We start from the raw sequence: 17,900 nt of genomic DNA, 5'->3' as shown, positions 1-17,900 counted from the left end.
TGTCAACAATAATCACGAAAAAAACACTGGGGTAAATTTCGTACATAGGTTTTGTGTTGCCAGGAAAATACGAAAAATATAAAAAATATAACAAAATATCAACAAACAAAACACATGAAACACAATTTAAATATGGCTAATCCAATAATAAAATGTATATGTGGCTTGTCATAATGCTACTAGAGTCATACGAATAGTTTAGATAAAATAGGAGAATGTGTTGCCAGGTTTATTTAAATTAATTGCCAGAAAAACAGTATTTTGCATTGAAATATTTAGTTGATGGAAAATAATGTTAAACTTGGAAATAATTGCGTCAATGGCTTTTATAAATTTTTTAATCTATTTTGTGTAAAGAGATACAGAAAGACCTCCCAAAAAATCTGACCTTGTAAATAGGTCATTTGAGGTCAAAATGGGTCAGAATGCAAAACAGGACAGGTCCTCACTTTACTACAACTATTAATGTTTGATCAAAATTTACAAGATAGTTCATAACAATTCTCAACAATTTTCATATTTTACCTATAGTGTTACCTTAGCAACCATTTCTATGTGTAACTAAGGAAAGTAATTTTTTTTTAAACGTAAAAAATGGCGTTTTTATAAATACAAAGAATTGATTGCATTTGTAATTTTTCTCAATTTTACTTCTACTGCATTCCATTAATGACAAACTTGACCTTGTAAATTCATTCATTTTGAGGTCAACATTTTACCATAGTAACTGTTTCTATGCGAAAATTTAAAAAAAATAAGGGGTTTTTCATAAATACAAAACATTTTTTCTACATAGTTTTACATTTCTACTTTTTGCCAAATTTACTTTAAATACTGAATCCTAATAATCTCAGAAAGAAAGTCTTGACGAATCTGACTAAAGGTAAACAAAATTACCTTTAGTGTTATCTTAAACCTGTTTACGTAACAAATGATATTTAAAAAAAAAATTAAATATGGAGTTTCATGAAAAAAAAAAAATTTTACATATTGAGGTCAAATGACATCAACATTTTACCTATAGTGTATTGTAGCAACTGTTTCTATACGTAACTAAGTACAATATTTTTAATATGGGGTTTCATGACTACAAACAATAGATTACATAGCTTTACTACCTTTTCCCAAATTTACTTATCTACTGAATCCCAGAAAATGTCTGACCTTGTGAAAGGGTCATTTGTTGGGTCAAGTTATGTCAAAATGTATTATTTATGTTATCTTAGAACCTGTTTCTATGCATAACTAAGGATAATTGTTTTTTTAAATACAGTTGAACCTCCCGTAAGTGGCCACCCTCGGGACCTGGAAAAGTGGCCGCTTACGGGCGGTGACCCCTTACGGGAGGTTCTGCCGATAAAGGGCCAAAATCACTTATTATGGCTATATACGATATTCTTAACGAAACGAGCCTCTCAATTTTCCAGCTAATTGTAGGCCTATTATTATTAATAATCAGGTGGTTTAGTATTTTTTAGCATTTTCAGACAAATTTTAAAAACTTTTATCATAATTATGAAAAATGGTCGGTCAAAATCTGTGTAGTTTTCTCATCTCTTCACAGTAATGTTTTTAAAACCTCTTCAAAATAAAGCTAATATATAAAGAAATACAATAAACATGCACCTCTAATTCATAGGTCCATGCAATAAGTATCACATTTTTCGATTGGCCGCTTACAAAAAATCTCATTTTTAGTATAAAAAGGTGCCCGCAGCTGCTTACGGTAAGCACCAAATGCACTAATTAGATAGGAAGAACCAAACAGGCTTTTCAAAGTGCGTCCGTTAAGGGAGGTGGCCGAAAATAATCACAGAAGAAAGTGCTTACGAATATGACCTTGTGAAACGGTAATTTGAAAATGCAAATAAGGCATGCCTGCTAATAATCTACAAATTTAAATTTGTATGAGATAAATATGCAAAATCTAAAGAATATCTCATTTTTAGTTACCATAGTAACTGTTGCTATGCATAACTAAGGAAAATTAAATAATTATCAGATCATTATTAATTAATAATTAATACTGAATCCAACCATCACAGTAAAAAAAATATAGAATTTAAAACCAATATTTAATAATAAAGTGTGATATTTTACATGCTGACCTTAAATGAAATGAAATTTCAAATCAGGGCTTCAATATTTGTTATGTAGCATTAACATACCTGAGTATATCATTGACTTTTGATTGGTTCTATTTTGGGGAGGGGAAAGTGGTGGACCCAGGACTTTTAAATAGTTAGGAGGTTGAAGGCGAGGGTCTAAAAACTTAACTTTATGTCCTATCTTTTGCATTGCAATTTTTAACTTGGGGTGGGTGGGGGCTTGGAGAAAGGGGCAGGGGGTGGGATGGAGGAGTTTGAATCCGTCTATTTATTGGGGCGATAGTAGCGGCAGTGTGGGTGGTGCTTGAATGCATGCATTTGACACTCTATAGTGGATGATCGACCAAAGTGTTGCAGTTTTATGGTTATAGTCGGGGTGGGGGGGGGGGGGGGTGGTAGTCGAAAGTGGTGGTGGATGGGCATGTGGGATCTGCTTAGGTTAGCAAATAAAAGAAGTAAACAAATGAAAGAGGAGCTTCAAAATAAGAGAGGAGTAATCTGTTGCAAAGATTAAAATTCACAACGATCTGATAATTTATTCAAATTTCCAGAGGATATAACCTATAAAATGACATTAAAACTGGGAAATGCAGAATCTATAATTAGATTTCTCACAACACAACTAGAACTATATAAAACATTAAGAATTTTTCTGACAAATGAGTTTCAAATCAAATAATCAAAGAAAATAAAATGTTTTTACTAATATACCATGTTTTTTTTTTACAAAAATGCCTATGTTTCTCGCAACACTGCTTGTAGATTTTAAATTTACCCCAGTATTTTATTTTAGAAATCAATTATTAAACATTAGAACTACCTATTTGTAATAAATCAGCTAAAAAAATACACCACTTTGGGCGTTATGGTGAAGTAAAGTTTAGTTGCATTGAACAATTTAAAAAAAGTGAAAAACACCCCTTTTTAAATAAATGGTATCTCCCAAAGTATGAAATAAAAAAAAATAAAAAAATTTGAAACAGGTACACAATGCATTGTTAATATGCATACACTAATTATTTTTTATAATTAAATGAACAAAACAAAAATATCGTTCATCAAAGTAGTACCTATATCCATTTTAAAAAACCTTAAAAAAGGACAAAATTTGTCAAAAACACAAATTTGGCCGTTGCCATGGAAATATACGTGTGAAATAAAAAATACTTTATATTTGATTTCTCTCAACACATATATAGCCATGTGCAAAATTTGAAAGAAATCCATTTTTTTTAGTCTGCCACTCTTTTTGATATTTCTTTGATTCTTACAGACAATGGCTCTTAATTATTTATACAAACAAGATTTATTGCACGACTGAATTACGATACACATTTTATTCATGTTGATTAAAATTGGACAAAATAGAGGTGGTAACTATAAACCGCCTTATAACAGCTTAAATTAATAAATAATTTCTACTTGTTTATTAAAAATGTATTGTCGCCAGAAACATGAAAACCCAAAACTCATTGGCTCTCAGTCAATTTGATTCATTTTTTATTTAAACTACATTTTTTAAAGTAAAAAGTTAAGTGATTAACTATTAGGCCTATGTGAAATTAAAATGGCATATTATTAAACCAAAAAATATTTTTTTCGTGCGACAATATATTTACATTTTTAAATTTGTATATAAGGAATAATAATTCATAAACGATAATATGTTGTCTTTTTCTTGGTAATTTTATTATATTTTATTTGTCGATAAAACGGAATTATGACTGTTTCATATTTTAAAAATCGCTCTGAAAGTTTGCGTTACACATGACAAAGGCGTTACAACGAGAAGGTAAAACGCTCAAAGGCGTTACAACGAGAAGGTGAAACACTATGGTTCACATAGCGCAGAGAAACGCGGTTGTTTTGATTTCGGATCTCTCGACGGGCCTAGAAAAGTCGAGATAATTTCTATTATTGTGCATATACCACTGTAGTATTGTTGTTTAGCAGTATATTACTACACTAATAGTATAATTATAAATGATATGTTCCCTTTTATCTAGCTGTTTATGAAAGCATTCTCGTTTCCACAGCATGTTTTCTATCGTCAGCTCAAGCAGCAGGGCAACGTGTCGAGCAGTAGGCCAAAGTCGTATTTTATTCGCCGGTGAATTGAGGCATAGAGGGCTCCAAGCTCACCTCAGCGGCCTAGCTCACAGAAACAGGTCAAGTAACAATGACACAGTTAACAATTTGCAGGAAGGTCCTTCTTTAAAAGACTTTATAAAGCAAGAAGCATTACAGTATGATATTTTAAATAAACTTGAGAATGATGATGATGATAAAATACCATATTTATCTACATCTACGTTTTCTGGTCAAAATAGAAAAGGTTTGTAAAAATAAATGGTATGAATTTGTTATATGTATATAATGACTGCAGTTGTAGGTCTAGTATGGTTACCAAGAGTTTACTTCATTGTTAATGCCACGATTAAACTCCTTGCACGTTACTATGATCGCAATGTCATTGACGCAATTATTATTAATTGGTAAACACAATTGTCAAAATAATTCTTTTGAGTGTTTATTAAATATTATGTGAATAAATGTGGTTTTAATATCGCATCATCTCTGTTGATGAACCTAACAACAATTTGTGTTTATTTTCTGTTTAGTCTACTTTGAGACGTATGGTTGTCAGATGAATGTTAATGACATGGAGATTGTCTGGTCGATACTAAAAACCAACAGTTATAAAAAAGTTGATGATGTAAAAGAGGTATGAAAACATAACTTGGGTCTTACAAAGAGCGACATAATAATTATAATTGGTTTTTAACAGTAAACAGTATAGATAGTAGGTTTCTATATTCAACCTGTGGTGTTGCAGTCTAGGTTCTAGAGAGAGTTTTGACTTAATATTAGTAAAATATTTTTGCACTTGCCCACTAACACAAAAAAGACAATAACTACTTGGGGCAAGTCTAAAGACTGTTTGCCTGTCGATATACCGTTGTGGCAAGTTGCGTTGAATTTACACGATTTAACGATTTTACAGGAAAGGGGGTAAAAATTAATGTTAAAAATCGTGGAAATCTGTAATTGATGAAGTTGAACCGAGGTACACTGTAACATTACGTCGGCAGGAAAACAAGATGAACCCTCTCGCTTCCCTTCTTAATAAATCAATTATGGGGCTTTAAAACATTGTTTTTCTCTTTTTAGGCTGATGTAATTTTATTAATGACCTGTGCAATAAGAGAGAATGCAGAAACAAGAATCTGGAATCGATTACAACACTTTCATTCTCTTAAGGAATCAAGGAGAGGAAAACAAGTACCACTCAAGATAGGTTTGCTCGGTGAGTAGATATAATGATTTTCCAGTTTGTTTATATAAAATTTAATTGCTGTACAGAATATTCCAAAACTAAAATGTAAAAAATCTTTAAAAATATGGAAATTCTTTCTATACTCTTTCTTTAAATTTTAAACTTTTGTTTAAAACTTTACTACACCATAAGTGTAATTTAAATTAAATTATCATTTGTTACAATATCTGGTTTGTGTTTTGGTACCCATGTGTTAAGCTCTGTCTACACTATCAAACTTTATGTGACAAAAAAATGTGATGTGCCCATCTATTGACATGATGATGTCATACCACTACCATATTTGGACATATCACTATCATATTTGGGCATATCACTACCATATTTGGGCATATCACTACCATATTTAGGCAGTTTTATAGTGTAGACAGAGCTTTATGAACATTCTCCAGGTTGATCAACTTGATTTGCTAACTTTTATTTTTACAGGATGTATGGCAGAGAGGCTGAAGAAGAAGATTCTTGATAAAAGTAAAATAATTGATGTAATTGCCGGTCCTGATGCATATAGAGATCTACCACGTTTACTGGATGTTTCAGAATCTCGGCAAGCTGCCATTAACACTATGTTATCTATTGATGAGACGTATGCAGACGTGATGCCTGTACGCCTCAACCAAAACTCACCATCTGCATTTGTGTATGTAAACTCAGTCTTGCGATTTAGAAAACAATGAGAAAAGAAGGAATACATAGCGCAAAAATACATAATTTGGATTTTATTTTATACTCTTAAACAAACAATCTTTTATTTGTTTTTTTGTTTAAACTCTGGGTTTAGCAACCAGGGAAAGGATGCATATGATAACAATTAAAACATATTTTATTTGATCTTCTCTTTTTATTCTTGAGGGTTGTGGGAGAGAGGATAATAATAGGAAGATAGTTGGTCAAGTTCCATCTGAATACAAATTTTTTCTCTTAATGATATAGTTTCCCCTTGAAAAAATTTAATTTTTGCAAATGTTTTTTTTAACTTTTAATACCAAAAATTGGATGGAAACAAATTAATTACCTGAAAAACCTTTTCAGGATGTATTGTCCTCCAAAAACATGAAAAATGAAGATTAATTAAATCAGACTTATTTTTTAGTTTTAATAAAGTTAAAAAGAAAAAAAATAATGTTTTCACTTATTAAACGACAAAAACCCAGTGGCTCGCAGCCAATTTGACTATTTTTTGCATTACAGTTTTTTTTAGCTAATCCTATTTTTGGTCAAAGTGGATAATTATTATGGAACATTCAACAAAACATGTTTAAGAATTATTTTTTTAGGGTGACAATACATCTTTAAAGAAAGCAAAAAAAAAAGATTTAAAGCCAAAAACTGGAAGTCAATAGGCTTTCAGTTGAATTTAACTGTTTTGTCTTTTTATGAGTTAAAACATTTTTTTCTACGGAAGTGATTAACTTTGTTAAAAATGCTATTCAAGGTTTTTTTTTATTATTAATCTTCATTCTTCATGTTTTTGGGGGACAATACACCTTCAACCAATGATCTACATTTTACTTGCAGAGTTAAGCAAAACATCTTCCTACTTGAGAATTATTTTACTACTGGTGATTATCATTTATCTATGTGTATATATAAACACAATAGGCAAAGAAATATATTGTTTTTATTGTCCTTAATTGTAGTTCTATAATGAGAGGTTGTGATAACATGTGCAGCTACTGTATAGTGCCTTTCACAAGAGGAAGAGAAAGAAGTCGACCTATGACCTCGATTTTAGAAGAGATTAGAGTACTTTCTGAACAGGTAAAACATTATTACGTATTGTACAGTTCTTAAATATGTCTGTCTATGTTTCTAATATTTTATACTGATTTATTGCAGCAACTTTTTGTGAAAAGTTAACATTTTTATACATTATATTGACTTGATACAATGATGTTATCATCTTTATCAAATATTACTGAACATGGGGGTTTCAGCTTTCCAACTTCAACATTATCAGACACTTTAACAAGAACTTTTATTCATTTTGAACATTCTGTAAACTTTTACTTTTATAGTAGTGTAATTGTACCAATATATACTTCTAATAAATTATACTTGTACTAACATATTTGATTTGTCCAATCTGAAATCAACAAGCAATCATCTTCATCTACATTTTGGCCACCATAGTTCAATTTGATAGAATTGATTAATTCTTTTTGTACTGTGATTGTCATTGGTGAATTTATGATGTGTTTGCCATCAACTGTCACATCTAATCTACAATCTCCTGGGCTTGTACATTTTCTTGTCAATACATATTCTTCATTTTGTTCTTGAAACTTAGTTTGCTGTGACCATGTTGCATTCAGTTGAGTTGCATCTATTTCACATTCCTTTAGTTTTCTTACTTTTATTACAATGGTTTCATTTTCTGTCACAGATTCATTTCCTTGTAAAGTTAAATGGTCAGCTGTTGTCACTTTTGTTACATTTTCAGGGTTGAACTTTTGTAGTTGAACAACTTGCTGTTTGATTTGATAAAAGTCAGTTTGTCCGTCATCGATTTGCTGTGTTTTTGGTAAATCATTCATTCTGTCTGTCAGTGCTCTAACTATCATTTTACCCGATGCAATTGCTGATACTTCATTGCCTTTTAATATTTGATGAAGTAAATTCAGTTTTGTTTTCGTATCAGATATTGTTTTTTTAAATTCAGTTATTTGTTCACCAATCTCTGTCTTTTTCTCTTCATAAATTGTTTTCACTTGGTTCTTCAGTGTCTCTCCTTTCTTTCCGATTGCCGTAATGGTTTCTTCTACATAATCTTCAATATCTTGCAAACAATTTTTCTTATTTTTGTACAGTCCTATGTCAATCTCGTAAACCTCTATTAAGCTCTTTTCTAATTCTGTTGTATAGGTATCTGCATCCTTTTCTAATTTTGTTGTAGTTTCCTTAAATATTTTAAATGCTTCTGGAATTGCTATTGGCTTTTGTCTACCTTCACAATCTCTGTGACCCAGGATTGTACAATTCACACAGATTGGGTTTTCACAATCCTTGCAGTAAAATTCCAAAGGTTTTTTATGAACCTCGCACTGTGGAGGATGTAATGATGCAATCTGTATTGAGCTCATTTCTTTCATCTTATTCATTGAATATAGCTTGTGACTTCTCAAGGCTGGAATTCCTTTATGACTGGCACAACAAATGGAACATATGTACTCCTTACAATCCTGACAGTAGCTTTCTACTTGTTCACCCTTTTCACAAACACATTTCTTTTCATTTTTTTCCAAAAAGTGTTCAACAGTTTCAAGTATGTTTTTTAGAAATGTGTTTGTGGAAAGCTTTGTAATCCCACCCTCTGGAATTGGGTAAGTTTTTGAGCATGTTGAACAAGTGAGTGTCCCGTTTGTTGTCATGCATTTTTCTAGACATGTCAAACAGAAGGTGTGGAGACAAGTTAAAGTTTTGGGATCGTTAAGTCGATTCTTGCATATTCCACACTCAAGATGATCGTTGATGTCTTCTATAAATGTATTCACCTTACTAACAGCCATCTTGAAAAACCTGTTCACAATAAAATGGCACTTTAGGCAGCAAATCTTGTCAATATCTGGATCATTGAGGACTTTTATTAGACATATGACTTAAACCGTCACGCTTTAACCATCTCAAGAATTCTATATGAGTGTTATTATTCATACTTTTATATATTTGTCATTAAAAAAAAAGCTTACCTTTACAAGAAAGTCTAGATTGATTAGGTTGTAATTTACACCAATAGTCGCGTTTAATCTAAAAACTTTTAAACATTGTTAACACACATTTGTTGCTGTATATTCGATGTTGCAATATAATATATTTATATATATATAAACAATCCTTGTTTTTTCTTGTTTATATCCTGTTTCAAACAATGGTTTGACCTTAAAACACAAGTTCCTGTATTGGATAATGCTTATGCTATTTAGTAACATAAACTAATATATTTTGCCATGTGACTATTAACAGACTGGACTGTTATTGACCTTAACCTTGTGTCCTAATAAGTCTATATTGAAAGAAGGGTGATGATTATCATCAAACATTATTTTATTGACTAACATACCTTTAAGGTTATTTAAAATAAGTAAACTACCTTACAGAACTTTTATGCAAATTAGCTAACAATGATCCAGGTTAATTAATGCACCTTAGTTTCTTTACCAAAGTTTATTGGTAGCAACTTGCATCATAGTTTTTTATATTACAGGGCATAAAAGAGGTAACTCTGGTGTAGTTTGGTGATAGATTATCAAATAGTTTTAGTAATTAATTATTTGTAATGCTTTGGTGGTAGACGGATTTATTACAGCAATTGTTGGCTGATTTGAAATGAGGCGTAATCCTTTTGCCCATATTCCTGTAATATAGTACACTGTAGCTGTAAGGATTTTATAGAGGGTGCTCGAAACCGTTTTGAAAAGTGTTATTGTTAGAGAGTGATTGATTTTCACAGTTCATAGATTATTGCAATTTTAGTAATTGAATATCTTCAGTGTTTTATCATACTGATTTATTACAGACATTTTCCGTGGCTGATGTGAAATGAAAACAACAACCTTTTGCCCATTTTGTTTCACCAATCACTTTTATGAATTTACCATCTTTATCAAATAATGATTTCATCTTTCTACTACTGCTTGTGGGTAACTCAGCTTTCCATCTTTATCGTAAACTTTAATTAGTTTTTCATCATTATTGGTGAATTTTAATCTGTTAACATGAGGATATGTCTTTGGTTTGTAAAAACTCTGTCAATAGGTCAGTAGTTTTAAGGTTAGATTGTAACAATATCATTTTTATAAAAATTAGGCCAATATGTTTCACATACTTTAACAAATTTTTCTAACAAGGACTATAAATTATCCATAATTTCTCTATTACAGGGCGTGAAAGAGGTAACCTTACTTGGACAGAATGTTAACAGCTATCGTGATGTATCTGAAGATGTATATTATTCAAAACAAAGTGCAGTTGATTCCATTGCGAAAGGTTTCAGTTCGATTTATAAGCCAAAAGTTGGTGGTTTACGCTTTGCAGATCTTCTTGATAAAGTCTCACTTGTTGATCCAGAAATGAGGATAAGATTTACTTCTCCGCATCCTAAAGATTTCCCAGATGAGGTAAACGGATCAGATTAACATTTGTGTCAATTAAAAATTGCTCTTACTCTTTTATTACATCCTTTAAAAATGGAATTGGCAGATAAATTGTCAAAAGAAATTGATGATATCTCGAAAAATTATTTTGACCATAATGGTTGTCACTTCTGACCAAGGAGTTTAGGAGATCTATTTCTAAATAAAGGAATTCTATTTCCAAATAAATAAATTCTTTTTTCCAAATACAGAAATTCTATTTCCAAATAAAGAAATTTTATTTCCAAATAAAGAAGTTCTATTTCCAAATAAAGAAGTTCTATTTCCAAATAAAGAGGTTTTATTTCCAAATAAAGAAATTCTATTTCCAAATAAAGAATTTCTATTTCCACATAAAGAAATTTGATTTCAAAATAAAGAAGTTCTATTTCCAAATAAAGAAATTCGATTTCCAAATAAAAGAAAGAATAGAGTCATTATTTGAAATAGGCTTATAATGTATATAAATAGTTTTGATAAATATTTGTCCTCTTGCAGGTACTTGATGTAATAAAGGATCGAACCAATATTTGCAATCACCTACATCTACCAGCTCAGAGCGGTAACTCAGATGTACTTCATAGAATGAGAAGAGGGTAAATAATCATCTTTGTGTGCAATATTTTTATTTAGGCACCCACCAGTACGGTTGGTAAGGTTTCAACCTGACCACTTTTTGACAGACGTCTTTGCCAACACTTTCATTCTTGAGTTATAGCATGAATAAAGTCTATACTTAAACTCAACAACAACCTAAACTTTTAAAGTTGTAATATTTTGCTATTAATTGTAGGTATACACGTGAAGCCTATCTTGAACTTGTAGAACATGTGAGGGAGGTGTTGCCTAATGTTTCGTTGACGAGTGACTTTATCACAGGATTCTGTGGTGAAACAGAAGCTGAACATCAAGACACGTTGTCACTGCTTCAACAAGTCAATTACAACTATGCATTTCTCTTTGCTTATAGTATGCGACAGGTAATACACTCAACAGAATTACCCCCTCAACCTAATCTACTCAATCACTTAACCTCATTCCTATTCCACTTGATACAAAGGGGAAATAAAAGAAATAACATTCTACAAATTGGATATTATAATATTTTCAGATTCCGAGGTACGCTGAAAGAAAATGATAATAGTATGATGATTTTCAGCAGTCAAGTTTTTGGATCAAACTTATTAATATATCCAAATGGCTGTACGGCCAGATTTACAGGGTTACTGTTTGTCAGGCTAATACAATGTGATAATTTAGTCATGGTTTTAAGACCAATTTACACAGACGAGTGATAACTGTAATAAAAATGTAGAATCTATGTTGTTCCTTATGACCATTTACACACAACATTGAGCAACAGATGGTTTCTGCTCAGGATAGATACATGGGACAAGCTAGGCCGTTTTCCCGCTTACCGTTACCGTAAATTGGTCTTTAGAGTCAGCATTTAGCTCTATTGGTTGCACTCACACATGTGTATTAGTTACATTTTACTTCTTTTTGGATGTGTTAATAAAGTTTTTTACATTTTCTGTGGCTTTCTGTAAGATAAATAATTAAAGTCACAAGAGAATCAATGAGGAAAGTCAATGAAAAATATGTAGGAAGACAAGAATTGGTGTTAATTGAAGGGGTAAAGTTTTATCATGTTAAATTATTAGATGAAGAATATGTAGAATTTAATTTTTAATGTACTTTTTAGAAAACACATGCCTACCATCGAATGAAGGACGACGTTCCTGAGGAGATTAAAAAAAGAAGATTAAATGAAATAATTAAAGTCACAAGAGAATCAATGAGGAAAGTCAATGAAAAATATGTAGGAAGACAAGAATTGGTGTTAATTGAAGGGGTAAAGTTTTATCATGTTAAATTATTAGATGAAGAATATGTAGAAAGACAAGAATTGGTGTTAATTGAAGGGGTAAAGTTTTATCATGTTAAATTATTAGATGAAGAATATGTAGAAAGACAGGAATTGGTGCTAATTGAAGGGGTAAAGTTTATCATGTTAAATTATTAGATGAAGAATATGTAGAAAGACAGGAATTGGTGTTAATTGAAGGGTTAAAGTTTATCATGTTGAATTTTTCGATCAAAATCAAGTTGGAAGTTGTGCTTTGCTAACTTAATTATTAATTGAAATTATTTTTGAATAATTTCTTTTGTTATTTGTTATTAACAGAAAAGTAAGAGATCACAAGAGGATTTTGCAGGACGTATTGACGCAAACACAAAAGTTATCATATCGGATAAAACGATTCCAGAAAGCGAAACTTCTGCTCATATGCAAACAATAAGTGTTGGTGACTTCATTGCTGTTCAAGTAATTCTTCATTTTATTTTATTTGATAGTTCAATGTCATAGGTCCATGTCAAAGGTCAATATCAAGGGTCAATGTCAAGAATGTTCTTCACTCCTAGTTACTGTGTTGTAAGACATTTATTTCATTTCATTGATTCATTTATTCTTTATTTTGTAATCAGTAACATATAAAAAAGTATAACATATAATAAAAAGCTCTTTATATACAGTACAATACAAAAATACAATATATTAAAAAATAACAGATTGTTAAGGTAGCAATTAAAAAAAAAGAAAATTAATTTATTCTTAATTTTTACAGTTAGTGCTTTCAATACTACTACTACGTTCAAAACATTAAAATATTGATTTTCTTTTATTTTCAGATCACAGATTCAAATTCACAGGTTTTAAAAGGAAAAGCACTTTACCACAGTAGCTGCTCAACTTTTTCAACAACAGAAAAAGAAAGGAAATTTGCACATGGACAATTATAGTAGGTTTTATTTTATTACAAATGTAATTTAATTCAACAGACCATTGATTTTGATAATGTCTTCTGTCGTTCACAAGCATCCATTTTGTAACACTATTTTAAATATCATTCAAATATATTTTTATTGTCAATTAAATGTTTTTATTGTTTGTATTGTTCTTTCAGATATATTAAATACTTTAACAACAAACAGGTGGTTTAAAAAAAACTGATGTATCAAGAGGAGGTGTGATGAGTGCATTATTTTGCCGTATAGCCTAGCTAGGCAATATAATGATTATAACACACCTGAGTGTATCCTTGACAATTGATGTATCACATGCCATTCACTATTTGTTCTAATGAATGGAAAATTGATATCTAATGATGATAATGAATGGTACTAATGAATGTTCAGCTTTCTGTAAAAAAATGTTGACAATTTTCTTGCATGCGATAGAAGCTGGTGATAAATAAACATGCGGTTGTAATAATTGCTCCTCGTCTCTGCGACCAAAACGATATGGCACCGTTTTTTTTCTTCAAAATGGCAACTCAAGGATTTGTTGTGTTTACTCGATGAATCAGAACTAAATACATTTTGAAGACTGATGGTACCAGTTTCAGTTTTTTCTTTTTCTTGTGATGTTTTATATTGCTAATATGCCTTCTACACAAAAAGTCTAGGCCTAGTGACTATGCTTACTGTATGTGGTTGAAATAATTCACAGTAGGAATAGAAATAATATTTCATTCATTGAAAGATTGACTGTTGTAAGGTAGATTGAAAAATAAACCTTCATTCCCATAAATTGCTAAAGTTTGTTTTATTGATGTCAATTAATTTTTGTAATATACAATTTACCTTTTTCATTTGCTATAAAGTTACAAGGTGAGTGAATTACATTTACATATTTACAAATCAAATATAAATAAGCACCCATCCATTACATTCCTATAACAAAACATCTCAAATTTAATACTTAAAGCCCCATTCCCTACGTTTTTTAGATCTAATTTAAGATCACAAACTATATTTAATGTAAAAATAATACTATATGGTCCTATTGCGATAACTTTTTTCGTCTTTAAACGGTTAAAAATGTGAAAAATAAGCCGATTCTAATAATTATAGCGGCCCGCTATAAATCCCAAAATGCATTGCGCGCGGATTGATATTTTTGTTTTTCACCTGTAATTCGCCCACTTTTCGATCGATCGTGAGGCCAAAACAAATGGAAGACTCCTAACTTTTCAGCGAAAATACCGGGTTTTCCCCAATTTGTATCAACGGAGTCTGGCAAAAATAGAAAGACAATTAATGTAGCAACTATACAACGTCCGGCTAGGTATATAGCTCGCGTACGATGTTCGTACGTTACCGATGTTTACCAGCTAGGCCTACAAAACTAAGCCTAGCTAGGCTAGGCCTAAGACCGTCCACGAGAGGTCGATCGCCGCGAGCTACTTAGGTAGTGCATTGTTTCTCACTTTTTATCATAATTTACCATAAAACGTACATTTAAGACAAGAAATGACATGGTTTAATGTTTTTAAAGTGATATATATGTATTATTTTCCAAAAAACGTCCAAAATTGCAGGGAAGGGGTCTTTAAATTTTTAAAATATATTTTGTATATAAATTCTAAAATAGTCTTTGTAATGCAAACTATTTCACAATTTATTCTTCAATTTAATATTTAAACTTTAGTAATCACTACCTAGTAATAACAACTATCATTTATATATTGTTGTTGTTATTCTTAATTTTAGTTCTGCTGTATTTAGAAAGCTTGCAGAATAAAATCATAGACATAAGAGGTTCAAGTACTTTCTGGTAAAGAGGTAAATTAATACAAAACTTTTGGTATGTATTGTGAATATAACACTATATTAATACCTTATGCTTACATTGCACCTCTACTTAACAAGGCCAACAGCCATTAAGTCGCGTGCTACACATAGTGATACCGGACCGACAGACACACCGACAGACAGACCGACTGACATAGTGAACTATAGAGTCGTGTCCACGCGACTAAAAATGCATAATTTTGACGGATTTTTGAACTTTTTCATAAAAAACGTGCGCAAATTATCCAATTCGACGTGCTCGTTTGACGTAATTTTAAGTCGAAATTGTTTAAAAGTTGGTAAAGTTATTAGAAAAGGCTGCAAAAACATAAATCACGCGAAATCATGTATGTATTTAACGCTACGTGCGCACCGCGTGCGTAAAAATTTGTGCGCGTATGGGAATTTTGACATGCTCAAAATGACAAGAAACGCCTAGAAAGTTGATTAAAAATTAATTTTGCGCATTTTAAAATTTTAAATGCGCGTGCGCGTGTAACTTTGTTTAAAACACACATTTTTTTTTCAACAGAAAGTTAGCCCCTAATATAAATTAAACTTTTGCAAAGTTTCAATTTAACATGTTATTTGGTTTTTGACCTATGTTTAAATACGAGAAAATCGTTAAATCGCGCGTAAATCACGTTGCGCAACTCATTCACAACAGGAGGTGCACAATTTCACGTAAATGCCCACATGTTGACATCAAAACAGTTCAAAAAGTACAGAAAAGCGATAAAACGCATAGTGATACCGGACCGACAGACAGACAGACAGACATAGTGAACTAAAAATAAGCCCATAGAATGAAAATTATAACAATCATGTTTTTGATAATTTATTGTATGCTATTGTTCAATTTTATTTTAGATGAAAGATTATAATGTGCAGCTACTGTATTGTACCTCTCACAAGCGGAAGGTAACAAAGTTGACCTATGACCTCGAGTTTCAAATACTTCCTGAACAGGTGAAAAAACACAGTATTTTTTAGAAATAAAACTTTTAATTTATTTGTATTGTGAACACAGATTACTAATTGTACATATTAATCCAAAATAACATATAATTTTGTCCAGGCTTTGGAAAGCAAATGTGTTATAATTTACAGTATATGGTATGACATTTTCTTACAAAATTTACAGAAAGATTTATCAATTTGTTCAAAATAAAAACTGTTTTTAGTTAATACAAAGATTTGTGACTCATAAAAAGTGGAGTTATATTTAAGTGCTGGTTACCAATTCCATAGTTCTTAGTTTAAATTAAAAAATAAATGATGCCAGTATTCTCTACAGTAAAAAAAGAAGCAAAGTTAAATTTTAGAGAACAAGGCCATATAGATGGCTGCAGCCGCGTGCTTAGTGTTTACCGACCGACCGACCAACCTACCAACTGACCGAAATTACTGAACATGTTTAAAAATTTTGAAATGTTTAAAAACAGTTATATTTTTTTAATTTACACGTGGGTAGCCTGTCACTTTTGACGTGCTCGTATAACGTAATTTCGAGTTGAAAAGTAAGTCAAGAAAACAGAAATCGGGCAAAAAGAGTGCGCAAACATGTAACGCGCAGTGCGCATGCAAAAATCTGCGCACTCATGGCAATTTTGTAAACGCTTAAAATTGCCTGAAACGTACTCTTATTTCATCGAAAATAAATTTTGAAAATTTTAAGCGCGCGTACGCATGCGTTACATGCGCTACGCACGTAATTGTATTGCCATTTATGCCCTGAAATTTATGAGTAGCAAATTTTATTTAATTGTGATTCATGGTTGTGAAGATATGATTACAAACGTGATTTCATTAAATCGTGCGTAGACCGCGTAATTTTTTATTGCGCATCGTGAAAACATAACCACATCGAATCCTGGGCCATAAGGAATATACTGTGAAAAATTGACCTAGCTAGATTAAACTGATATCAAGATAAGGTCAGAAAGCGAAAAAACGCATAGTGATACCGGACCGACAGACCGACCGACCGACCGACCGACATAGTGAACTATAGAGTCGCTTCCACGCGACTAAAAACAAGTAGTAGAATGCAGTTTGGTGATAGCTTTTTACATACTTTTAGTAATTAAGTATTTGTAATGATTTTGTAGGCTTGTGTATTACAGCAATTTTCCGTGGCTCATGTGAAATGATGCATAATCCTTCTGCCTGTATTCTTTTACCAATCTCTTTGATGAATTTACCATCTTTATCAAAGAGTTGTACATTTTGAGAATTTGATACAATAATGTTATCAAATTTATCAACTACTACTGCTCTTGGCTTTGTCAGTCTTTGCCTTTGCATAAAAAAAAAATCATCATCATCACGATCATCAAGAATTGTTATTAGAACTCCATCAGTATGATATAGTTGTAATCCATGATTATCTGTTAATATGAGAATTTGCTTTTGGTTTGTAAAAGTAAGATCCATTACACGCATGTTAAGCTGTGACCATCTATTAATGACCTGTCCACTATCAATGTCCAATGCCACTGTACCATTATTATAATCAGCAACGTAGACAACATTTGATTCATCATCGACGTGGATACCTTTTGGATTTTTCAATTTTCCTTGACCAAATGTTCTAACCACCTCTCCCTCCATTGTGCATATTGTAATGCACTTCCCAACATTGTCACTGAATGCTATGTTACCATTCTTCATTTTGAACATTCT

The 17,900-nt window shown here is 31.4% G+C and overlaps 2 protein-coding genes across 3 annotated transcripts; one reads left to right on the top strand and one right to left on the bottom strand.

Annotated features, from left to right (window-relative positions):
- Positions 1–3,999: 3,999 nt before the first annotated feature.
- Positions 4,000–15,220, top strand: LOC140054598 (mitochondrial tRNA methylthiotransferase CDK5RAP1-like). 2 transcript variants are annotated; one of them, XR_011846534.1, is made up of 13 exons: positions 4,000–4,443; positions 4,730–4,833; positions 5,280–5,415; positions 5,875–6,085; positions 7,086–7,206; positions 10,326–10,562; positions 11,076–11,173; positions 11,371–11,557; positions 12,283–12,432; positions 12,766–12,906; positions 13,272–13,381; positions 13,547–13,675; positions 15,150–15,220. XR_011846534.1 is itself a non-coding variant. In XM_072099651.1 (12 exons), coding segments are annotated over exons 1-12 (1,794 nt in total). In that variant the 5' UTR covers positions 4,000–4,145; the 3' UTR covers positions 13,548–14,179. The 2 variants fall into 2 exon arrangements, 1 of the variants encoding a protein (XP_071955752.1); XM_072099651.1 differs by lacking the exon at positions 15,150–15,220 and having other exon boundaries at positions 13,547–14,179.
- LOC140054599 (E3 ubiquitin-protein ligase TRIM45-like) lies at positions 7,193–8,964 on the bottom strand. The gene has a single exon (XM_072099652.1). The coding sequence runs from the start codon at positions 8,952–8,954 to the stop codon at positions 7,509–7,511; it is 1,446 nt and encodes a 481-aa protein (XP_071955753.1). The 5' UTR covers positions 8,955–8,964; the 3' UTR covers positions 7,193–7,508.
- Positions 15,221–17,900: the final 2,680 nt, after the last annotated feature.

Source organism: Antedon mediterranea, chromosome 7, assembly GCF_964355755.1.
Source record: "Antedon mediterranea chromosome 7, ecAntMedi1.1, whole genome shotgun sequence".
Classification (NCBI taxonomy): Eukaryota; Metazoa; Echinodermata; class Crinoidea; order Comatulida; family Antedonidae; genus Antedon; species Antedon mediterranea.
This window is presented reverse-complemented; position numbering and strand designations above follow the sequence as displayed.